General features: G+C 39.8%; 1 protein-coding gene across 1 annotated transcript in view; it reads right to left on the bottom strand.

Annotated features, from left to right (window-relative positions):
• Nucleotides 1-647: 647 nt before the first annotated feature.
• The window catches only part of LOC128638048 (germ cell-specific gene 1-like protein), a 51,451-nt gene continuing 25,375 nt past the window's right edge, over nucleotides 648-26,723 (bottom strand). Inside the window, exon 6 of the mRNA XM_053689919.1 lies at nucleotides 648-1,532. Within this exon, the coding sequence (XP_053545894.1) occupies nucleotides 1,202-1,532 (331 nt within the window). The 3' untranslated portion in view covers nucleotides 648-1,201. The remainder of the gene's footprint in view (nucleotides 1,533-26,723) is intronic.

A 26,723-nucleotide genomic window follows, 5' to 3' on the forward strand; every position in this document is an offset into this window, starting at 1 on the left:
TTTTTATTTTGGGGGGTTTGGTGGGTGGGGGGGTTTTACTGTTAGGGGGGGACTTTGTTTATTTTTAATGTAAAAGAGCTGTTTGACTTAGTGCAATGCCCTACAAAAAGCCCTTTTAAGGGCTATTGGTAGTTTAACATTAGATTAGGAGGTGCTTTTATTTTGGGGAGGCTTTTTTATTTTCATAGGGATTAGGTTTATTTTTTTATTTTGGATAATGTGTTTATTATTTTTTGTAATGTTAGCTTTTTTTTATTTTTTGTAATTAGATTAATGTAATTTTTTTTGTATTTTTTATTGTAATGTAGTTTATTTTTATTGTAATTAATGGGTTAATTTAGGGGGTGTTAGGTTGGGGGCTTAGTCATTAACTTAGTTTTTTGCATTGTGGGAGTTGGCGGTGTAGGAGTTAATAGGTAAATTAGGTTGAATGCATTGTGGGGGTTTGGTGGTTTAGGGGTTAATAGATATATTAGGTAGTTTGCGATGTTGAGGTTTGCGGATTTAGGGGTTAATAATTTTATTAGGTAGTTGTTGGTTTTTTTCTTAGTATTTTGTGTGGGCGATTAGTTTATTGTTTTCTTGATACTTCGTATGGGCGGTTAGTTTTTTTTTTTTAAATACTTATTGCGGGCGCTTAGTTTTTTTTTTAATACTTATTGTGTGCGGTTAGGTGTTTTTTTCATACTTATTGCGGGCAGTTTTTTTTTTGTAATGCTCCGTTTGCCTTTGCTGCATCCCGGTGGATTCCGAAAATGGCTTCAGTGGATTCTTTCGCCACCCTGCCATTTTCGGAATCCACCTGGATGCAGCTTCACTGCATCCAAGTGAATTCTTTTGGCTGCGCGCGCAGTCAACATTCTGCTGGCTGCCTCGCATTACCAACATTCCTTTGAGGATGCGTGTACAACTGCCAACGGCGACAGACATTACAAACGCAATTATAGTATAGATGAGTGACTGAAGACTGGGTAGGACCCTGAAACATTCCAATAAAGTTGTGGGCTATAAACATCCTGATGAGTGCCTCTCTTACTGGTGTAAGTGTACATAAGATAATTATTTGCAGAATATACTGCATGAAACAATAAAATGTAAAGCTATCTGCATTGTTTCATGTACGTTTAGACTCATTTGTTGAACAGAACTTTATTTCAATTTTTATTTTAAACTATAATTTTGAAACAATGGGCCATATGTTCTAACATTGGTCGCCATCATCTTCTAAATCTACCCTCCTGTCTTCATTCTTAACAGCCCCAGGCAGATCAGTAATACTGCCAATGTCCACAAAGATTGGGCTTTTAAATCCTTTCTGCCAGTTAAATGGGTCGTCCAGTGAGCCGCTTACAGAGAATATGTATTTCTCCCAAAGGAAACGCACCATTTCCGTGTCCAAAAATGGATTGCATTCTCTTACATTCTTTTCAAAGATTCGTCTGCGATATTTGAACTCCAAGATTGTTTTGGTATATGTGTTGAGAGTTAGCACGGACACGGACATGCAGAGTGTGAAGGAGAGCCAAGCCAGCCTGTAATCAACACAAATTCAAAAGATATGAGCATATGAATATATCTAAGGGCAATCTTCAATAGAAACAACACTCAAGACCACTTCACCAAATAGAAACTAGATTACCGAAACGTAAGGGCACTTCTATTTTCCCTTATAGCATGTTCATTTTCCAAGCTGCCGCCAATTCTAACCTACCCTTCCCAACCCTAACATACCCTTAACACACTTAAATTTCTACTACACTAAACCCTCACTTGTTCTTTCCAGCAAAATCTCTGTCAATTTTGTGGATATCCCTTTGTGAGCTAGCATGTTATTGTCAGTGAAGTCTGGAGTACAAAAGACCCAGAACAGAAATTATTATTAGGATGAAGTGCATATAATCATATTTTTCATGTAAGAAAAAAAACAAAATACACTCACACACATATATATATATGTGTGTGTGTGTATACATATATACAGTGGTGGGATTCAGCCAGTTCTCACCAGATCTTAAGAACCTGTTCCTAAAATTTAGAAAGTGTAAAGGTTTTGTATTATAGAGAAGCTAGAGAAACTGTTGTTATAATTTTGGAATCTCACCATAACCTGTTGCTAAAATTTGGAATATCATATATATATATATATATATATATATATATATATATATATATAAAACACAAAAAAACCAGCACTCACTAGCAGATTCACAGCAATGTTTAAAAGCAAAACTGGGGGAAGTCAGTTACATTTGGCGCCAAAGGATCAAGCCCAGGACCACGACAAGGTCTCCCCCTTCCTGGGACCCTAACCAGCACCCACACAATGCATACTTCCAAATAAACCAACTGGGAACCTCCCAGGGTGACACAGGCTTTTGTAACCTCCCCTATGTAAATACAAAACACAGGAATGGACCGCACTCACAGACTGGACTGGGTACACATCCTAAGCCACTGTTAACTCCACAGCCCTGAACACTGACAGACAGCTGCAAAGTTCCCAGCAACCCAGGCAGTTAACCCCCGAACAACCTGGGTGTCAAATGTAACTGACTTCCCCCAGTTTTGCTTTTAAACATTGCTGTGAATCTGCTAGTGAGTGCTGGTTTTTTTGTGTTTTGTGTTAATGTTTGTAATGCTCCCCTGCGGACCTGACACCCAGGTTGCTCGGGGGTTAACTGCCTGGGTTGCTGGGAACTTTGCAGCTGTCTGTCAGTGTTCAGGGCTGTGGAGTTAACAGTGGCTTAGGATGTGTACCCAGTCCAGTCTGTGAGTGCGGTCCATTCCTGTGTTTTGTATTTACATAGGGGAGGTTACAAAAGCCTGTGTCACCCTGGGAGGTTCCCAGTTGGTTTGTTTGGAAGTATGCATTGTGTGGGTGCTGGTTAGGGTCCCAGGAAGGGGGAGACCTTGTCGTGGTCCTGGGCTTGATCCTTTGGCGCCAAATGTAACTGACTTCCCCCAGTTTTGCTTTTAAACATTGCTGTGAATCTGCTAGTGAGTGCTGGGTTTTTTGTGTTTTGTGCTAATGTTTGTAATGCTCCCCTGCGGACCTGACACCCAGGTTGCTCGGGGGTTAACTGCCTGGGTTGCTGGGAACTTTGCAGCTGTCTGTCAGTGTTCAGGGCTGTGGAGTTAACAGTGGCTTAGGATGTGTACCCAGTCCAGTCTGTGAGTGCGGTCCATTCCTGTGTTTTGTATTTACATAGGGGAGGTTACAAAAGCCTGTGTCACCCTGGGAGGTTCCCAGTTGGTTTGTTTGGAAGTATGCATTGTGTGGGTGCTGGTTAGGGTCCCAGGAAGGGGGAGACCTTGTCGTGATCCTGGGCTTGATCCTTTGGCGCCAAATGTAACTGACTTCCCCCAGTTTTGCTTTTAAACATTGCTGTGAATCTGCTAGTGAGTGCTGGGTTTTTTGTGTTTTGTGTTAATGTTTGTAATGCTCCCCTGCGGACCTGACACCCAGGTTGCTCGGGGGTTAACTGCCTGGGTTGCTGGGAACTTTGCAGCTGTCTGTCAGTGTTCAGGGCTGTGTAGTTAACAGTGGCTTAGGATGTGTACCCAGTCCAGTCTGTGAGTGCGGTCCATTCCTGTGTTTTATTTATATATATATATATATATATATATATATATATATATATATATATATATATATATATATATATATATCAGGGACGTGCATTCATTAGAGGCAGGTGAGGCAGCGCCTACCCTGGCCAATGTGGGAATTACATCTATTTTTTAATATTAAAAAAAAAAAAAATGTTTATTTTTTTTTTCTTAATTTTTTTTCACATATGAAAAGGTGACCCCCCCTACCCCCCCACCCCTCCACCAAATTATGCTTGTTATTGCAATTTTATTGTTTCCGTAATATTAACTTTCCTATATTCATATTGCGCAAGAAGGTAAGAGGCCAGCTGTCCTTCCATTGCGCAATATGAATGTAATAGTCTGTTATGTTATGGGCTACTTTAGAGACTGCCACCCAGTGGGGAATAATACTAATGCAGCAGTCTCTAATGCAGCCCATAACTGCTCCCACCGGAGGCTAGCCTCGGGAGCCCTGAGCCCTGCCTGCCCGGCCGCTCAGCCAATCAGGCATCAGTATGTCTGAGTCTCTAGGCTGAGTTGCCGGGCGGGAAATAGTTGCGCAGCCGCATTGGTGGTCAGGTGTTGATGTGCACTGCAGTCAGTGTCACGTGCGACCGGCGTCAGAAGGAGTGGAGCAGGAGTGTTCTGTTGGAGTCAGTCGTCGTGTGGAGCAGGAGTCAGTCGTGACAGACAGTCAGGTGTCAGCCGGAGTTGGACGTCGTCAGGACTGGAGGACTAGGAGCCCAGCCGGAGCGTGTAGCGTTATCCAGAGAGACAGGTAAGTGGCAGCTCCATGCAGGGCCGGCTTAACAATGGGACCAACAGGGTCCCATGGACCCAGGCGGCACTTGACAGGGGGCGGCACTTCAGTCAGTGACTATCACATTTATAGTCAGACTGCAGCTCCTGTCTGCCGCTCCTGTGACCGTCTTCTCAGCTCTCTGGGGAATCCGTTTAATATTGACAGCGGCACAGCCGCTCCTAACCTACCTTGGTCAATGAAACACTATGAGATCTGACTATCTCTGTGGGGTCACTCCGGGTTAGTGGGTGGGACTGACAGCAGCGGGTCAGGAGCGACACACACAGTCACTTCCCATACAGATTTTCTGCTCAGTGCTGCTGCTTCCCTCCTGAGTCCCGCCCAATAACAAAGTGTGATCACTCAGCTGCCTAAACTTTTCTATGGGGCAGGGCAGCTGACTCGGGAGGGAAGCAAGCAGAAGCAGCAGCAGGCAGCACGTTTATTCCCCTCTAGGCTGGGTGTGCAGGGAACTGAGGTCCAAGCCCATTAGCCCAGTGGAGATAGGAAGACTGGGGAATGGAAGGTAGGTACATTTTCCCCTAAGCACCAGTTTTCAAAATGATTTTGCATTTGCTGATGTCATGAATCAATGAATATAACAAAATAACAGGAGGAACTTCAGACCGGCATGTCACATGATTCAGATCAGTAGCAAACACTACTAGAAATGTTTGCTGCTGCTCTGAATCATGTGACATGCTGGTCTGAAGTTTCTCCTGTTATTTTGTCTGACAGCCAGGCTAGCATGTGACAGAATATGCAGCCTGAGGGCAGGGACTAGTAAAGGGTGATGTCTGGTCTCTGTTGTGACAGTGTTATGCTGTTTGGGGAGGCAGGTACATAAAATGTATATGTGAACAGTTAATCAAATAAAAGGTAGTCAAACTGCAAAGCTGTGTATTTATGATATATATGTGTGTGTTTGTGTTTGTGTGTGCATAGTATAGTCATTGTGGCATTCAAGTTTTAATTAAAATGGCATTCAAATTTAATTGCAGTGTTATGGATGGAGTTAGATAGGTAGAAGTGTGTGTGTGTGTGGGGGTGGGGGGCGTCATTTTGATCTCGGACCCAGGCAGCACAATGTCTTGAGCCAGCCCTGGCTCCATGTGATTGTGCACAGCCCAATACAGCACCGAGTACACAGACAGCTGGGGCTAAAGGCTCTAGGTTTTATCTGGGTAAATCTTGTCATGACTTCCTGGTGTTATTAATGTGTATTAGTACCCTGGGCCTGCACGCTCTTGCATGTCCTGTCGCATGCTATAAAATTACCCCCCTAGTACACGCCACCACTCACTGGCAGTCTGGCACTGACCGACGGTCGTCTGACCTGTCACCCTCACCACCTCCGAGTCCTGAGTCCTGACCAGCCACACAGTAACAGAGAGTCCTCCAGTCCAGACCCAGTGAGACTGTGTTTTTTACTGTTGTTGTCTCACTCACCGCTCACGAGGACTGGACTGGAGTGCTAAGAGCTTTAAGCTGCTTAGTTTTTTCAGTTAGTTTACTAAGTGCGCAACGCCGCCATGACTGTCACAGTGACAGTCATGGCGGCGTTGCGCACTTAGTGTCTCTGATGATTCCGATCACAGGCTCACCTCACACAGCTTCCTTGGAAGTTTATTTACTTGAGAACTTCAAGAACTTCTCTCCAATACCTCCATAATATCACCTACTTCAAGGCTCTTCCACTCCCTTCCTTTTCCTCATCACTTGTCTTCCAAGTTCTATGGAACTTGGAAGACAAGTGATGAGGAAAAGGAAGGGAGTGGAAGAGCCTTGAATTATGATATTATGGAGGTATTGGAGGAGAGAAGTTCTTGAAGTTCAAGTAAATAAACTTCCAAGGAAGCTGTGTGAGCCTGTGATCGGAATCATCAGAGACTCATGTCATCATAATTTATAATGATATAATTTATTTACTAATTCCTTCTGAGTTCTTCTATCTCTAAGTTCAAAACCTCTGCTAGTGCTTTCCTAATCTGAGTCTGACTTACTCCATTACATGCCCATGCAGGAGGCATGCACATACTCTACTTTTCAAAATGCCCCCTCTAGAAACTTGTATCACACTTGGGGCCATTAAAGGCAAAATTGTTTATATATTTCTACCACAAAATATTCTACACAGTCCATTTCAAATCAAGTTTAGCATTAGTCAGTCTGTCTCACTGGGCACCTGGCACTAATAGGACATGGATTCTGAATCCTTTTTGCTGTGTCACATCACATACTATAACAGTTACAGCAGCACTGCCACTCATCATTAAGTTCAAAATGATATTTTTTCTTCATTCTTTTGATATCCTTTGTTGAAAAGCATATCTAAATATGCTCAGTAGCTACTGAGCATATTTAGATATGATTTTCAACAAAGGATATCTGGTTTTCTTCATTCTTTTGATATCCTTTGTTGTAATTCATATCTAAATATGCTCAGTAGCTACTAAGCATATTTAGATATGCTTTTCAACAAAGGATATCAAAAGAATGTAGAAAATAAGATATTCTTTGTTGAAAATCATATCTAAATATGCTCAGTAGCTACTGAGCATATTTAGATATGCTTTTCAAAAAAGGATATCAAAAGAATGAAGAAAATCAGATATCCTTTGTTGAAATTCATATCTAAATATGCTCAATAGCTTCTAAGCATATTTAGATATGCTTTTCAACAAAGGATATCAAAAGAATGAAGAAAATCAGATATCCTTTGTTGAAAATCATATCTAAATATGCTCAGTAGATACTGAATGGTGGCTGCATATAGATATTGGCTCGCCCATGTGCAATTGCTATTTCTTCAACAAAGGATATCTAAAGAATGAAGGCGTATCCGATTCCTAGACACTGCCTCACCAGCCTCTGAAGTCACCGCACATCACTGATATAATATATATATATATATATATATATATATATATATAGTATATATATATATATATATAAAGTGCAATAAGCCAGCACTCACTGTACCATATAACAAGGCGGGGTGCTTCCCACAGTAGAATACACAAAACAGTCCAAAGAGAGCACTCTCCATAAAACAAAGAAATTTTAATCTGTGTAGTAAAAATGTTCAGGTCATGACCCCGTCATCAGACAAGTGAAATAAACAATAAAAAATGTTATTGTTTTTTCACTTGTCTGATGACGGGGTCACGCCCCAAAAACGTTTACTACATAGATTAAAATTTCTTTGTTTCACAGAGAGAGCTCTCTTTGGACTGTTTTGTATATATATATATATATATATATATATATACACATACATACATACACACAGAGAACATCTGGCACTCTCTTGCAAGTGCACTGCTTAGATTAAAAGCAAAAATGGAAGACTGACGGCTAGATTACGAGTTTTGCTTTATGAGTGAAAAAGCAGCGTTATGGCTCTTTTTCACTACCTCTGGTATTACGAGTCTTGCAGGTATAGGTGTACCGCACACTTTTTTGGCCGTAACGCAACGTAACTACCGCAGCTTTCAAAAAGTCTTTTTTCAATGGGACTTCCATAGCGCCGGTATTATGAGTTTGCCTGTCCGGCCAAAAAGTGAGCGGTACAGCCCATAACTACTACTAGATACAAGATCCATACCGTAAACTGAAAGTCAGTAGTTATGGGTTTTACGCTAGAAAGCTGTACAATAAAACTCATAACTAAAGTGTTACAAATTACACTAACACCCATAAACTACTTATTAACCCTTAAACCGAAGCCCTCCCGCATTTCAAACACTAAAATAAAATTATTAACCCCTAATCTGCTGCTCCCGACATCGCCGCCACTATAATAAACATATTAACCCCTAAACCGCCATACTCCCGCATCGCAAACACTAGTTAAATATTATTAACCCCTAATCTGCTGTCCCTAACATCGCCACAACCTACATTACTGCTATTAACCCCTAATCTGCTGCCCCCAAAATCGCTGCCACTATACGAAAGTTATTAACCCCTAAACCTAACCCTAAGTCTAACCCTAACGTAACCCTTACACCCACTAACTTTAACATAATTTAAATTATTCCAAATAAAAATTACAATTACTACCTAAATAATTCCTATTTAAAACTAAATAAATACTTACCTGTAAAATAAAACCTAAGCTTGCTACAATATAACTAATAGTTATATTGTATCTAGCTTATGTTTTATTTTCATTTCACAGGTAAGTTTGTATTTATTTTAACTAGGTAGACTAGTTACTAAATAGTTATTAACTATTTACTAGCTACCTAGTTAAAATAAATACAAATTTACCTGTAAAATAAAACCTAACCTGTCTTACACTAACACATAATATTACACAACAAATAAATAAATTACATTAATTAAATACAATTAACTAAATTACAAAAAATAAACACTAAATTACACAAAATAAAAAAGAAATGATCAAATATTTAAACTAATTACACCTAATCTAATAGCCCTATCAATATACCCCCCAACAGTAAAACCCACCACCCACACAACCAAACCCCCCAAATAAAATCCTATCTAAAAAACCTAAGCTCCCCATTGCCCTGAAAAGGGCATGTGGATTGGGCATTGCCCTTAAAAGGGCATTTAGCTCTTTTTCAGCCCAAACCCTAAGCTAAAAATAAAACCCACCCAATAAACCCTTAACCCCTTAACGACCAAGGACGTACGCCATACGTCCTCAAAAAAAATACACTTAACGTCTGAGGACGTATGGCGTACGTCCTCTGTCTGGAAAGCAAATTAGGGGTGTTTAGACTCGGGGTTTATGTTAGGGTGTTAGGTGTAAACATAACTTTTCTTTCCCCATAGGAATCAATGGGGCTGCGTTATGGAGCTTTACGCTCCTTTATTACTGGTGTTAGGCTTTTTTTTAGCCGGCTCTCCCCATTGAAGTCTATGGGGAAATCGTGCACGAGCACGTAAAACCAGCTCAAAGCAGTGCTCGTATTTGTGTGCGGTATGGAGCTCCACGCTGCCATATTGCCTGCTAACGCCGGGTTTTTGCAAACCTGTAATAGCAGCGCTATAGGGAGGTGAGCGGTGGAAATAACTTGCAAGTTAACAGCGTGCTGCTCATAACGCAAAACTCGTAATCTAGCCGTAAATTACTGTATATGGCCAAATTGTTTAAGCCCAGGACTATGTCAAGGTCTCTTCTCTCCTGGGTCCTGATCTATAGCCAAACAATGCATGCTTTCAATCAAAAAAACTGGGAACCAAACAAGGGGGCACAGGCCTTATGTAATCTCCATAGACACATACAAAACACAGAAATGGACAGCACTCTCAAACTGGACTGGGCACACATCCTATGACCCTGCAGAATGTGCAGCCCTGAGTGCTCAATAGCACTCACAGCCAGCTGCACAGTGCTCAGAGACACAGGCAGTGAACCCCTGAAAAGTCTGCATGCAAAACCCATAGGGAAAATTACAAAACAAATTAATCAACACAGTGCACAGAGTGCGTCTGGCACTCTTTTGCACGCACACAGCTAAGATTAATAGCAAAAAAAATGGGAGACTTCTCTGTGTGTTGTGTTTATTAATTTGTTTTGTAATTTTCCCTATGGGCTTTGTTTATACAAAGTGGAAAATTTATCATCACTTTAACATTCTGCTAGTGGCAGAGAACCACCGCCTCCCACTGGGAAGTGTAGTAAAACGCCTCTTGGAGAGACTGCCTTCTAAGTGTGAGTTCATCACTTTAGAACATTTCACCGTCAATCTTGATCGCTATGAGGATACCTTTATAACACAAAGGTATTGTGACAAAGCTTTTATCATCCGGCCCTAAGGGGATTCTGAGATTACAAATACTTTCTCTATATTGTGAATTGCATAATCCAATCTAAAACTTGTATTTATCATTCTATTATATTTTATTAGGAAATAGGTTTGCTAATTGTACAAATGTATGTATTATTCTGACAAAGTATAAATTTGTTGATCACTCTTTTGTTACCTCAATTATTTTGCTATTGGTGATTGTATATTCCTATAATTTGCTTTGCTGTTGGTTCTCTAGTGTAAATAAATCACATTTTCATTTAAACTTGTCTTAAAGGGATAGTAAACACCAAAATTTTCTTTTATGATTCAGATAGAACATACAATTTTAAACAATTTTCCAATTTAATTCTATTATCACATTTTCTTCATTCTCTTGTTATCCATTGCTGAAGAGACAGCTTTGCACTACTGACAGGAAGCTGAAAACATCTAGTTAGCCAATCACAAGAGACAAATGTGTGCAGGCACCAATGAGCAGCAGCTCCCACTAGTGTATGATAGGTACGTATTCATTTTTTAACAAGGGATACTAAGAAAACGAAGCACATTTGAAAATAGAAGTGAATTTAAAAGTGTCTTAAAATCACATGCTCTATCTGAATCATGCAAGTTTAATTTTTACTTTTCTATCCCTTTAATTATACTTTGGGGGCACTAGCAAAAAGAGCTTGGTAACGTTTTCATCCAGAGTCTTATAACATATGTGTTTTTTCCTATTGTGCCACATTATTCTTATTTTGTATGAACCATTATCACTATATTATCATATTTCTGTCACAGCTCTTTTTAAAGGGACAGTCTACACCAGAATTGTATTGTCTTAAAAGATAGATAATCCCTTTATTACCCATTTCCCAGTTTTGCATAACCAACACATTTATAATAATATACTTTTAACCTCTGTGATTATCTTGTATCTAAGCCTCTGCAAACTGCCCCTTTTTTCAGTTCTTTTGAGAGACTTGCAGTCTAGCCAATCAGTGCCTGCTCCCAGATTACTTCACGTGCACGAGCACAGTGTTATCTATATGAAATATGTGAACTAACACCCTCTAGTGGCGAAAAACTGTTAAAATGCAATCTGAAAGAGGTGGGCTTCAAGGTCTAAGAAATTAGCATATGAACCTCCTAGGTTAAGCTTTCAACTAAGAATACCAAGAGAACAAAGCAAAATTGGTGATAAAAGTAAATTGGAAAATTGTTTAAAATCACATGCTCTATCTGAATCAATAAAGTTTATTTTGGCCTAGACTGTCCCTTTAATATATCTTGGCTACAAACACTACTGAATAACATGGCTCAGAAACTGTGGTTTAATGTCTGATGAATGATCGCTGGGGAATACACAACAAGTTGTTAAAGAAAAACACCATAGGCTTTGCAGTAATAAACATCTATGCCATTTAAAACTACCCTTCTATACTGTCTCAGATTTACTGTCTTACTAAGTTATAAGTTGTACATTTTCTTCCTATCTGTCATAACAGACAGTTTAAAAAAAAAAAAATGTTACATTAAAAAATAAATAAATAAATAACACTCCAGCAACTTGGAACTTTCCTAGTGACAAAGAGAGCGTGAAAATGTTGTTTTTTAATGCAAAAATAAAAAATTTTCAAGGTTGTTTATTTTGTTTTTGAGGCTAAGAGGAAGTAAATATCTGTGGAAAACTAAACTTTAACACTATAGTCAGAAAACAAAGTAAAATATTTGAAAAAGATTTAAAAAAAAGAAGGAATTACTTAAACAGTATCTGTGCCATATAGTTGGGCCAGCAATTAACGCTCGAACGGAAGCGTTAATTTGAGCTAAAGTAAGATTTTTGTGCTCGTAGGGTTCCGCTTATATTAAGAGTTGAAAGTAAACTGTTTTCGCTCTAGCGGTAACCAGACTAGCGTACAAATACGTGTAAGTTCACGTATTCCCCCATAGAAGTGAATGGCGATATAAAAGGTGGAAAAAAAACAAACACTCTAGTGCAAACATGAGCGCATATTCTAATTTGTGCCAAACCAACATGAAAATATGAATATTTCACATTCTAATGTTCTTCACATAGCAGAATATGTTCCTTTTATTCATAAATAAATATTTCTACATATATTGGATGATATTGTAGTACAATATATAGCTATACCTATATATATATATATATATATATATATATATATATATATATATATATATATACGGTATATGTGATTATATAGAGGTATATATATATATACAGTATATATATATATATATATATATATATATATATATATATATATATATATATATATATATACAGGGAGTGCAGAATTATTAGGCAAGTTGTATTTTTGAGGATTAATTTTATTATTGAACAACAACCATGTTCTCAATGAACCCAAAAAACTCATTAATATCAAAGCTGAATAGTTTTGGAAGTAGTTTTTAGTTTGTTTTTAGTTATAGCTATTTTAGGGGGATATCTGTGTGTGCAGGTGACTATTACTGTGCATAATTATTAGGCAACTTAACAAAAAACAAATATATACCCATTTAAATTATTTATTTTTACCAGTGAAACCAATATAACATCTCAACATTCACAAATATACATTTCTGACATTCAAAAACAAAACAAAAACAAATCAGTGACCAATATAGCCACCTTTCTTTGCAAGGACACTCAAAAGCCTGCCATCCATGGATTCTGTCAGTGTTTTGATCTGTTCACCATCAACATTGCGTGCAGCAGCAACCACAGCCTCCCAGACACTGTTCAGAAAGGTGTACTGTTTTCCCTCCTTGTAAATCTCACATTTGATGATGGACCACAGGTTCTCAATGGGGTTCAGATCAGGTGAACAAGGAGGCCATGTCATTAGATTTTCTTCTTTTATACCCTTTCTTGCCAGCCACGCTGTGGAGTACTTGGACGCGTGTGATGGAGCATTGTCCTGCATGAAAATCATGTTTTTCTTGAAGGATGCAGACTTCTTCCTGTACCACTGCTTGAAGAAGGTGTCTTCCAGAAACTGGCAGTAGGACTGGGAGTTGAGCTTGACTCCATCCTCAACCCGAAAAGGCCCCACAAGCTCATCTTTGATGATACCAGCCCAAACCAGTACTCCACCTCCACCTTGCTGGCGTCTGAGTCGGACTGGAGCTCTCTGCCCTTTACCAATCCAGCCATGGGCCCATCCATCTGGCCCATCAAGACTCACTCTCATTTCATCAGTCCATAAAACCTTAGAAAAATCAGTCTTGAGATATTTCTTGGCCCAGTCTTGACATTTCAGCTTGTGTGTCTTGTACAGTGGTGGTCGTCTTTCAGCCTTTCTTACCTTGGCCATGTCTCTGAGTATTGCACACCTTGTGCTTTTGGGCACTCCAGTGATGTTGCAGCTCTGAAATATGGCCAAACTGGTGGCAAGTGGCATCTTGGCAGCTGCACGCTTGACTTTTCTCAGTTCATGGGCAGTTATTTTGCGCCTTGGTTTTTCCACACGCTTCTTGCGACCCTGTTGACTATTTTGAATGAAACGCTTGATTGTTCGATGATCACGCTTCAGAAGCTTTGCAATTTTAAGAGTGCTGCATCTCTCTGCAAGATATCTCACTATTTTTGACTTTTCTGAGCCTGTCAAGTCCTTTTTTTGACCCATTTTGCCAAAGGAAAGGAAGTTGCCTAATAATTATGCACACCTGATATAGGGTGTTGATGTCATTAGACCACACCCCTTCTCATTACAGAGATGCACATCACCTAATATGCTTAATTGGTAGTAGGCTTTCGAGCCTATACAGCTTGGAGTAAGACAACATGCATAAAGAGGATGATGTGGTCAAAATACTCATTTGCCTAATAATTCTGCACTCCCTGTATATATATATATATATATATATATATATATATATATACAAAGAAAGAAATCCGGACAGCAGCTCAAACAGATGGTGCACTTTATTATAGAAAAATAGCGTAATGCTAAAAACAACAGCACTGTTCATGCAAAAATATGCAGGTGCAGAGTTATACTGTAGCTATGGCCAGATGGTAGATGGGCTAAGTTAGGAGCACCAGAAAAGGGCTTGTCTTAGGCATTTCAGCTCCTCCTGAGCCTTATTCATAAACTGCATCATAGGGTTCCGCTTATATTAAGAGTTGAAAGTAAACTGTTTTCGCTCTAGCAGTAACCAGACTAGCGTAAATATACGTGCAAGGTCACGTATTCCCCCATAGAAGTGAATGGAGATATAAAAGTTGGAAAAAAACACTCTAGTGCAAACATGAGCGCATATTCTAATTTGTCCCAAACCAACATGAAAATATGAATATTTCACATTCTAATGTTCTTCACATAGCAGAATATGTTCCATTTATTAATAAATAAATATTTCTACATATATCGGATGATATTGTAGTACAATATATAGCTATACCTATATATATATATATATATATATATATATACGGTATATGTGATTATATAGAGGTATATATATATATACGGTATATATGATTATATAGAGGTGTATATATATATATATATATATATATATATATACAGTATATATATATATATATATATATATATATAGGAATATCTATTTAAAAATACATAGAACATATCCCGCTATGTGCAGAACATTGAAATGTGAAATATTTACAGTAAATATATAGTTAAAACCTTTATTAAATATGAATGTTGCATACAAATGCTTTTACATGTTTTCATCTTCTTAATGGCAAAGGGAAGCAATACACTTATGTATATGTCTATATATGTATACATATGTATTTATGTGTTTATATGTGTATATATGTCTGTAAATACATATATACACATATAAATACATAAATACATATTTACACATATAATATACATTTATATATACATACATATACATTTTTAAACATGTATACAGTATGTATATATTTTCCCTTTCATATAGATTTGCTGAGTAAAATAAATTGTAAACTGGACATGTGTTTGATTATACTACCATGAGAACAATACCCCTCAAATTAAAAATAAACATAAAGATATGAGGGCCGATTTTATTAAGAGTCGGACGGACATGATCAGCTGTAGCGATCATGCCGCCCCACATTGCTGAATGCCGACAGCATATGATGTTGGCATTTAATTATTGCACAAGCAGTTCTGGTGCACTTAACCTCTAAGCTGTGTGCAACTCAAACAGTCTGTTGTATTGTAAATGGGTTTATATTCACACATATATTGTTGCCACAACCTGGTTTATTCGCAGGAATTGAATTGTTACAAAGTTCTTACTTATAACACTCTTGTTTCCAGGTATACATAGAGTGTTAGCTGTATATATATTCAGCTGGGCGAGTTTTACATTTGCACTATAAAGTATTATGTCTCTCCTTTGTAGGTATATATATGTTCAAATAACCTCCAAAAACTCCAATATTGCAGTATAATATATTGTATCACAAGTAGATAGCATGAAGATATATTGGTGGTATCGAACTAACTTTGTGTGTTTGTAAAAACATCAACCCAGGTTACTCACGGTTATCCGGCCCCACTATGCGGGTTGTTGGAAAGTGTTCAGACACTCCTCCTCCTCACCAGATATCCGTTATCCAGTACAGAACCTGTAGCTTAGAAATCTCCGCGGTGTATCTCACACACCAAAAGGAATCCAGCAATACCACAATGGCGAAAAATAAGCAATTATAGACCGAGCTGAATCATCACTGTATATTTATAGTCACATCAGAGAAAAACACAGGTTCCACCACTCCACACACATCAGCTACATCCAACGCGTTTCCTGCTGCTAAACAGCACTTCGTCAGGGATACTCACAGCTGTCTGATTACACCTTTTATTTGGCTCTCCACTCTTTCCCAAGATTTAAAGGTATACTACCGCTTATAAATTTAGCGGCATATTAGTAACCTATAGGCCATTCAAAAAGGTGCATCAATATCACATTCCAATAAATAAAATAACAAGCATAAATTTACATGTTGCGAGTACATTGTGTCTAAAAATATAGATAAACAATTAACACATTATAGTGGGAAATCCAGCTAGTACTATACAAATAAAATAATTTTGCTGCATTAACAACTTGTATAATCCTAAGCTAATTCAGAGGTCACAATACAAGGGCATATTTCCAGTACAGATATAAATATGTACTTAGTACTCAACCAAAAAATAATTTATTATGGCAGTGAATAACCTCTAATTGTAGTTGCACTTAAGATAACCTACCACTTTATTATATAGATGGTTTTATTTACATATCAATTCATTTTCTTTTTTCTATGATAGTAATATCATCCTCCCAGGGAAAAACTAGAACGCTACTACCCACTGACTACATCTCAGTTACCTATGTATAGTTTTACATCCGAATTTTCATTTATACCCAAAGGACTCCCTGTTTTTAAGGTATAGATCCAGTAAACCTCTCTCCTATTCAGCATCTGAGATCTATTGCCACCTGTATTTAGTTTGGGCACATGGTCAATACCTTGAAATGAAAATAAAGTATTGATATATTTTAATTCACTTTTATCAAAATTATCATTTCTCCTGTGCTGAGCAAAGTGTTTCGCCACTGGTGTCTTCGGCACTTCACTCTCAAGAGACAACAAGTGCTCTCTTACTCTATCCTTGAGCATACGTGTTGTTCTACCAGTGTACTGAAAAAAACAAAGTTTACAAGTGATAAGATACACTATGTATCTGGAATTACAGTTAAGGTGATGGTTCACCATGTATACATTACCTGTTACAGTGGAGTTAAAAGTATCACTCCTAACAAGGTATTTACATGATTTACATGGTGTGCCACCACATCTATAATTCCCATTTTTCTTTTTTAACCACATCCTATCATCCTTTTTCTCTTTGATGGAAAAATTTCGTTTAAGACTATTCTCTATAGTTTCTGCTTTCCTTGATACACATCTAATCCCTTTATCTATGACTGTCTTTAGTTTAGGATCATTTTTTAATAGTGGGCTAAATTTCTGAATAATTTTACAAATTTCTGAATATTGTCTACTATATTTTGTAGAAAAAGTCAATCTATCCATACTTCCTGAAATTTTGTCTTGTTTATTTTTATCTTGCAATAAAGATCTCCTATCCATAGCCTTAACTTCTTCCATAGTTATTTCTAGATCTAGATGTATTACAACAGAAATATTCAGAAAGAAAACATCAGGCAATACCATACTCAGAGCAGATTCTGGCCATCCCTATAGTGTGAAGAAGGGAATCCCAAAAGGCCAGTTTATGCGTTTAAAACGTAATTGTAGTAGTGAAGAAAACTATTCTGTCCAAGCAAATTACTTAAAGAATAGACTGATGGATAGGGGTTACAAGAAAAGAGATCTAGAAATAACTATGGAAGAAGTTAAGGCTATGGATAGGAGATCTTTATTGCAAGATAAAAATAAACAAGACAAAATTTCAGGAAGTATGGATAGATTGACTTTTTCTACAAAATATAGTAGACAATATTCCGAAATTTGTAAAATTATTCAGAAATTTAGCCCACTATTAAAAAATGATCCTAAACTAAAGACAGTCATAGATAAAGGGATTAGATGTGTATCAAGGAAAGCAGAAACTATAGAGAATAGTCTTAAACGAAATTTTTCCATCAAAGAGAAAAAGGATGATAGGATGTGGTTAAAAAAGAAAAATGGGAATTATAGATGTGGTGGCACACCATGTAAATCATGTAAATACCTTGTTAGGAGTGATACTTTTAACTCCACTGTAACAGGTAATGTATACATGGTGAACCATCACCTTAACTGTAATTCCAGATACATAGTGTATCTTATCACTTGTAAACTTTGTTTTTTTCAGTACACTGGTAGAACAACACGTATGCTCAAGGATAGAGTAAGAGAGCACTTGTTGTCTCTTGAGAGTGAAGTGGCGAAGACACCAGTGGCGAAACACTTTGCTCAGCACAGGAGAAATGATAATTTTGATAAAAGTGAATTAAAATATATCAATACTTTATTTTCATTTCAAGGTATTGACCATGTGCCCAAACTAAATACAGGTGGCAATAGATCTCAGATGCTGAATAGGAGAGAGGTTTACTGGATCTATACCTTAAAAACAGGGAGTCCTTTGGGTATAAATGAAAATTCGGATGTAAAACTATACATAGGTAACTGAGATGTAGTCAGTGGGTAGTAGCGTTCTAGTTTTTCCCTGGGAGGATGATATTACTATCATAGAAAAAAGAAAATGAATTGATATGTAAATAAAACCATCTATATAATAAAGTGGTAGGTTATCTTAAGTGCAACTACAATTAGAGGTTATTCACTGTGCCATAATAAATTATTTTTTGGTTGAGTACTAAGTACATATTTATATCTGTACTGGAAATATGCCCTTGTATTGTGACCTCTGAATTAGCTTAGGATTATACAAGTTGTTAATGCAGCAAAATTATTTTATTTGTATAGTACTAGCTGGATTTCCCACTATAATGTGTTAATTGTTTATCTATATTTTTAGACACAATGTACTCGCAACATGTAAATTTATGCTTGTTATTTTATTTATTGGAATGTGATATTGATGCACCTTTTTGAATGGCCTATAGGTTACTAATATGCCGCTAAATTTATAAGCGGTAGTATACCTTTAAATCTTGGGAAAGAGTGGAGAGCCAAATAAAAGGTGTAATCAGACAGCTGTGAGTATCCCTGACGAAGTGCTGTTTAGCAGCAGGAAACGCGTTGGATGTAGCTGATGTGTGTGGAGTGGTGGAACCTGTGTTTTTCTCTGATGTGACTATAAATATACAGTGATGATTCAGCTCGGTCTATAATTGCTTATTTTTCGCCATTGTGGTATTAATGGAGACCATATCATGGTCTGACCATGGACAAACTTGAATAGAAGGGTAAGATAGCCTGTCCAGGAGGGGGGAGTGGCACAACAGGTAATCAATGCTTGAGTAGCAGAGGTGGGGGTTTGAATAGAAAGTGAAATCTCTCTCTGAAGGGGACAGACACCGCCATGCATCATACAGGCCAAACTAGTACATTAAGGATCTAAACTGATTTGAAGCCTGCTTGGCTATGGGGTCGAAGGGTTTGTGTTTGGAGGGTCTCCTTTCTAAGATTGGGTCCCACACTATGTTCAGATCCCCCCCCTATCAAAAGAGTACCTCTGTTTAATTGGTCTATCAGGGAAAGGACTGATTTCAGGAAGCCGAGTTGCCTGACATTCGGGGCATACAGTGTATTGGGCTCCATCCAGTGTACAGACCACCAACAGATACCTGCTCTCCGGGTCCTTCTCTACGTGCTGGATCACACATGTAACTGACTTGTGAACCACAATGGTGACACCTCTTTTTTTTTGTTGGATGAGAGGCCAAAAAGCAAATTTGGAAAAGTTTAGAGTTATGCATGAAAGAGGAGCCCCGAGGCCAGTGAGTTTCCTGGAGAAAGGCAACCCTCACGTCATTTTTTAAAAGGTATCGAAGGAGAAGGCTCCTCTTTGTAGGTGAATTCAGGCCTTGGGTGTTCAGGGTGGCAAATTTAAGAGCCATGCTGAACAGCAACAGAAGAAATGAAAAAAAAAGAGGGGGGAGATGGAGGGGAGGGAGGTGAGGATTAATAGGTAATGTTCTCTATCTGCTGCGATACGGACTAATGCAGATAGTGGTTCTTAGACTCTGTTTAAAAGTGATATACTTCAAGTGTGTGGTATTAAATAAGGTCTGTGTTGGAAGGACACAGCCAATATCTGTGTTGTGCTTCCCTAAAAAGAGAAGACCAAAGCAGAACCAAAAGTGTGTGTGTGGGGGGGGTGCCGAAGGCACCAGAAGTAAATTAGGTAGGGCTGATTTTTACAGTCAAAAGGCCATTTGGGCCCAAAGGGGTGAACCCGAGTTTTGGGATGGGCATTCGCAATGGACATTTATTACAGCAAACACTGGCTATCTTTGAGACGTTAGGTTTCCTGCTGGTGCATAACATTGAGTACATGTAACAACATAATAACAACAAAAAGATAAGTAGATCTGTGGTGACTTAGATTTAACCAGTTAAACTATAACATTAGGATATTGAGACCCTTATTCCTCTTCCACGACCCTCCTCCCTTTGACAACTTGAAAGAAGGGTGACCATTAAGCTAGGTGGGGAGTTAAGTAGCTCTGGGGTGACTTAGAATCAACCAGTTGAACCATAAAATTAAGGTAATAAGACCCTTGCTCCTCTTCCCCAACCCTCCTCCCTTGGGCAACTAGAAGGAAGGGCGAGGGAGTTGAATCTATGGGGCAGGACCTCTGGGAGAGGTCTGCAGGGTAGGAGTGGGAGAAGGCCAAGCAGTCCCACTCCAAGGGTCAGGTACAACCTAAGGGACTTGTGAAGGAGGGGATGTGCAAAAAGCCTTGAGGTCTCACGCTGCGGCCACCTAACAGTGTACACCTTTCAACCATATAACTTAAACAGTAATGTAACTTAAACATTTCTAACATAGTGTTTGGGGGGGGGGCTGAAGTCAGAGGTCCCCTCCTCTTACTCTTGTAGGATCAAGGCCCAGCCAAGTTATCTTCCAGGATGTCCTGTGATTCCTGTGATGTTCTGGGACCGTGTCCCTGGGGGGAGAAAAGAACAAGGACAACAAAAACAAATACAAGGTCCCTTGCACCCGCATCTCCAGGTCAAGTTTAAAATGTCCACTGTTGTTAACTCAAGGACCAATCAAAAAGGATACAGAAGGTCATGTGCAGGACCTTCCAAAAAGTGCACCAGTTCAGTGAGGTACCGAAGAAGAGAGATTAGGAGAGGTATTCCTCGGGCCTCATACAGCTTCACAATTGGAAGGCAGGATTGTAGAAGAGGAAGCTTGCAGGGAGTTTCTGTTGTTTTCCCTAGGGGAAAGTTGCTTCCATGGCGGGGCCTCCGCTCTTAATTCCCCAGCGGAAGCCTTGGAGGTTATAGGGGGTGGTCTGTCTGGAAGAAGATCCCATTTGGAGAGATTTCTGGCTTGCTCCGGAGAGGTGATAATGTACTGGATGTCATCTTTGGTAACGAATAGCCGCACTGGGAAACCCCACCTGTACTTGATTTCCTTATTCCTAAGCTAAGAACTCTCGTAAAATCTTGGTATGCCTTTCGCTGTTGTAAGGTATGAGGGGAGAGGTCTGGAAAAATCTGCAGTCTGTCAAACTTCGAGGCTTTTAGGGACCCAGAGTTAACTGCTCTCAGGAATTTCTCCCAAAAGGTGTAATAATGCTATCTCACAACCACGTCCCTCGGCTTGTCATCAGACATGGCTCTCGGTCTAGTCGCCCTGTGGGCCCTATCAATGAGAGATTTGGGGTCTTGTAAAGGTCCCAGTGCAGCTATAAACACTTCCTGCAGATAGGTTTGCAGGTCCTTAGGGAGAACGTTCTCAGGGATGCCCCTCAGGCGGACGTTGTTGCACCTGGAGCGATCTTCAAGGTCTGCCAACTTAGACTCCAATGCTGTAATTTGCCCTGCCAGGCCTTCTGCATATGAAATCAGGTTGGCATGATCAACTGAGAGATCTTCCTGTTTGTGCTCCATGGTGTCAGTGCATTTTCCGATTACAGCGATGTCTCTCCTCAGTTCTGAACATGATTTATCAAACCTTTTGCAGATGGATTCATGATGAGATGCCAGCATGGTTTTTATCTGGCCCATCATGTTGTTGTTGGCTCTTGCGATATCTGCCAGACTAAAAGGCTGGGAAGGGGCCTCTCTCATTACTTGGTTCTGAAAGGTCATCTTCTGAGCATTGTTCCAGATCTCTTCGGGGTTGCTGAAAGTGTTCTTTCATTGTTTTTTTCGGGCCCATGAGACCCTTAGATTTTCTCCTCTGGGCCTGCACCATTTTCCCACTAAAGTAATGCTTGCAATGAGGCAGCGTGGTGGGTGATGGGTACCTCTGGTATAGATTATGAAAGATGGTGTAAGTTAGATTAGGCTCTCGTGTTGCTGTAGAGTTACCCTGATTCACCCCGTGGGCCCAAGCCCTAGAACATCTTCATTCCTAGCCCGCTACCATTTTATCCCTATGCGGACATGCCCCAGATGGGTTAGGTTGTTATTCATATACGTTGTGGATTGCTGTACTCAGGGTTATAGTGGTACTGTCCACTCACAGCTGTTGTGGTGTCCTGAAGCAGAGAGACAACCACCACACACTACTCCCCAGGGAAGGTGCCCTCATAGGATGATCACGGGCAAGGAGAGTGGGGTATGACCCGCTGTAACTAAGGGCAGCGGGAAAAGGGGGGGAGAGCGTGCAGCTGTTTACTGCGTCCAAGTTGAGGGGGTGTCCTGCAGAGACAGGGAGGTTGCTAGGGTAGTGGCTTTTTAGTGAGATACAGAATAATCACCCTCTGTTCCTGCTACTGTGGTGTATCAACTTAGCTGCTCTGTAAGTGAATAAGGCCTGTTGTGGCAGGGCTATGAGACTCTGAGGGGGTATGACTTCTCTGGGCCTCTCAGGTGTGGGGAAGAGATCAAAAGTTGTATAGGGCTCTGAGTGGGCTACACTGGGTGGCTGTTTATGTTCAGAGAGCACTCTTACAGATATCCCTCTGTACACTGCGTGGACAAGATATGCCCCTTAAGGAGAATGTTTATACAATTCAGTAATATGGCTGTTTTACTGTTGAATAGTTCAGGCTTGAGGCATGCCAGGAAATATCCGGCAGATTTAGCGAAAGTGTTCTTGTGCCCAGAGGTGCCACCTACCAAAATTCCCCCACCCCCTAAAAAAAAGAGTGTAATGTGAGCTGCAGCGCAAAGTATTGCCCTGTTATTAAAAGGCCAGTTCCAAAGTTTGCATTTAATATGTGCCCAGGTGTCCCTCTGAAACAGGCAGAGAATGCGGTAGGCCCAACCCGTGATTTTTAGTTGGTGGTACAGGAAGTCTCTATGTGCTTCAGGGCTCTTGGGGGGGTGGGCCTGTAGTTGGCACAGTGGTATATGAGTAGCGGGGCACAGGGAGGCCTCTATGTATATGCTCAGGCCCTAGTGGTATGTGCAAGGGGCTATGTTGCTGCATCCTCCCCCGGTGTCCCAGTGTTGTTACCTGGGGTGGCCGCACCACGTGTATGCAATGGGAGTGTAGCCTCCCGGAACCCAGCTCCTGGTCCTCTCTCCTTTTTCAGTCCGCTGGCTAAGAAGCAGGTCTGCGTAGTGAGACTAGTGTCCTGTTGTTGCCGAATCTCAGTGTGCCCTCCTGACTTGTACTCCACACCACTGCTGTTCTCCCTGTTGAGGCCGTGGACAAAATGGTGGCCGTTCGCGCCTCTGTCGCCTTCCCTACGAGGCCTGTCTGTCTGTTCGCTAAGTGAGCAGCTGTGTTCGGTCTGGAGAGGCCCCCCGGGTGAGTAGATTAAGGTAGTGGAGGTGGGAAGGAGTTCTCAGAGCCTTCGTACTGGCTATCTGGTGCGGCCGGGGTACTTTTTTCAGAGGGCCTCAGCACTGCCGGTGTGTCCGGGACTGGACGTTCCTTTAGCAGGTTTCGGGGACAGTGGCTACAGCTCCGGAGCAGAGCCCCGACCCTCCGGAGCCGTCAAAGTCCGTTCAGCCTCTGGTTAGGGACCTGGTCTCTGTGTGCCAATAGCAGGTGTATGGTCTTGAGATAGGCAGGCTAGGTAGCTAAAAGTCAAAACCCCAAGGATTAAGATGCAGGGTCTAAAGTATTGAATCTTGGTAGCCAGGCACAGTAAGGATGGTGAAAATAAGAGTTTGCTAATAGGCACTTATAACTGCTGTTTTAGCCAGAAATCTGCTCGTTTTTAACGGAGCTTCTGTACTATGCTGCCAGTCATTTCAGCGTTTAACTCCGCCCCTGTCCATCCTTTTTTTAAATCATGATGTTAAATATTTAGAAAATATCCAGAACAGGATATTTCTATTATACTAGAGGCAAGTTATCATAAATCTAATCTAGAAAAGTTTGCTGCACAATTATAAAGGAGAATATCTGTATGCATGATAACTTGTATCAATGGCTAATTATCACATAAGAAGACAAACAAAAATGGAAACAAAAATAAACAGTGTTTAAACATTAATAGGAGAGAAAAAGAAAATTTGTTTATAGTGACATACCAGCTGCAGTGTAAAACGTATGGGAAATCACTCTTTAGTGCATATTTTTGTATATGAAATGTCTATCTCTGCTAATTGAAACAAAGACCCCATTAAATTGGCTGAGCCTGCAGGGAAAGCATACCTCAGCTTATCTCTCTCTATAGTTACACAAAATCCTCATTCTCTTATTTTACATTGTATACACACTGAGAACAATACTTAGATACTCAAATTATGTTTTCTATTGTTCTTCTCTCTCTGTCCAACTATCCACTGGGAGTGTGATTTCTTGTTAACTTTCTTGTATACACAGCTTTTCAGTAACCATTACTTAAGTACTAAAATGTCCAATATAGGCGATGAAGCAGGGAAAAGCAGCAATGACAAATGACAAAATAAACATAGAGAGCTATTTGTATACAATTTAATACACTCCAGCAGGTAAAATAAAATTGAGAACACATTAAATGCAGGAGAAAAAAAAGATCCTTTAAGTTTGAGCTCATGAAAATCACCTTCCTGTATTTTTTTGTTCAAATGTACCAGAAAGATAAATAAAAAAGTTAAAACGCATTATAAAGCAGGATAATACAGATTTGCTATTATAAAGCAATTTAATAGCATTCAGATACATAATGTACAGACAGTATAAAGCCTGATATAGGTTTTATTTTTCTGCTTGTGGTGCACATAATACTTTTACCTGAAATGACATAAAAAGGCAAAATAACTTTTCTCCACAATACTCTTGTCAATAGATAAAAATAAATTGCATTTTAAAGTTGGAATTGGTTTTATTTGCAGCTATAACATAATCAACATTTTGCTTTTTAATATATCATTCATGCAGGGCCGGCTCAACTGTCAGACCCAGACCACTTCTGTCCTCTGTCTCTGTGGGGGAAGTTGCAGGCTCCCAGCAACATAACCTCATCATGCACAATGACACAGAACCAGTCAAGGGCGACATTCAAGGTGAGACAAGTGCATCTCTTCCCAAACTTCCTTCCCACTCATTGCTCAATTGTGCATAAGCATTGGTTGCATGCAGGTAGGCAGGCTTAGTAAGGTCAGTGGCCAGGCTAGTAGGCTATGTTAATCAGTAATGTTACTACTAGGGGGGTGGGGCGTCATTTCATTCTTGGACCAAGGCAGCACAATATCTTTAGCCGGCCCTGCATTCATGTCATCATTCGGTCATCTATATTTATTCTCTACTCTTGTTACGTCCTTACTCTCCCATTTACAGGACTTCTCCAGAATGGCCTCTATCTTGAAGAACTCTATGCCTAGCTCCGCTAGACTCTCCCCTAGTTTTCAAACTTTCAAGCGCTACTTAAAGACTCTGCTGTTCAGGGATGCGTACAATATATGCTAACCTTTTTTTACCTCAGTTCCTCTCCTCCTATTGTCATCCCTTTAGCATATAAACATACAAGCCCAGCTGTCCTGTAGATCAGACATCCTCAAACTTGGCCCTCCAGAGGTTTTGGAACTACATTTCCAACGATGATGAGCCAGCTGATATGCTGGCTGAGCATCATGGTAAATGTTGTTCCAAAACCTCTGGAGGGCCAAGTTTGAGGATGTCTGCTGTAGATAAACTTCATGTAAGGTGATCTATGGCAGTGCAACTCTTAGCAGGACCCTCTATCCATTTGTGTCTTTAAATGTTACCTTTGCATATTATACCTATGTTTATAGTGCTGCAAAATCTTATGCAACATGATGATAATAAAATAGAATTCTAACTTACATATTCAACCTATTAAAGGGACATTGTATTGTAAATTTTACTCCAAATTAACCCTTTCCGGTCCTATTAATTTTTAATAAGTACGCCAGCAGGTCTTATTTATTTTACCATCAGCCTTAGGGATACAGATGGGAAGTGTGCAGTTATTTTATTATGGGAAAGTGATGTGTCACATTATATATATATATATATATATATATATATATATATATATCCACAGACTGACAGCAGATTGACAAATAGGCTCAGCTGCTCAGCATATCACACACTGTCAGGGTTGTGCTGCCAGGCGCTCCTCCCTCCTGAATCCTCCCTCCCTCCCGGCCTCTCATGTCTCCCCATTCAGGGACAGCGGGGAATCTCTGATGGCTGTTGGCTAGTTCCATCTGAGTAGTTCCACTTCCTGCAGCGGTCCCCGTGCCTGCGGCGTCTGTCTTGTACCAGTGATCAGTGCACAGCGCCACATCTAGTCTAGCTGTGCACCGATCACTGGTAATGTCACTGGGAACTTCGTCTCTTTTCGGGTCCTATGTCGGAATATATCCGACATTGGACCGTAAGCAGTAAAAGCCTTTGTCGGATATATTCCCACATAGGACCGAAAAGGGTTATTGAGTTCCCAGTGATCTATTTTACATGCGGCAGTGTTTAAAATTATTTATAAATATCTCCTTTACCTTTACAATT

Source organism: Bombina bombina, chromosome 8 (assembly GCF_027579735.1).
Source record: "Bombina bombina isolate aBomBom1 chromosome 8, aBomBom1.pri, whole genome shotgun sequence".
Taxonomy (NCBI): Eukaryota; Metazoa; Chordata; class Amphibia; order Anura; family Bombinatoridae; genus Bombina; species Bombina bombina.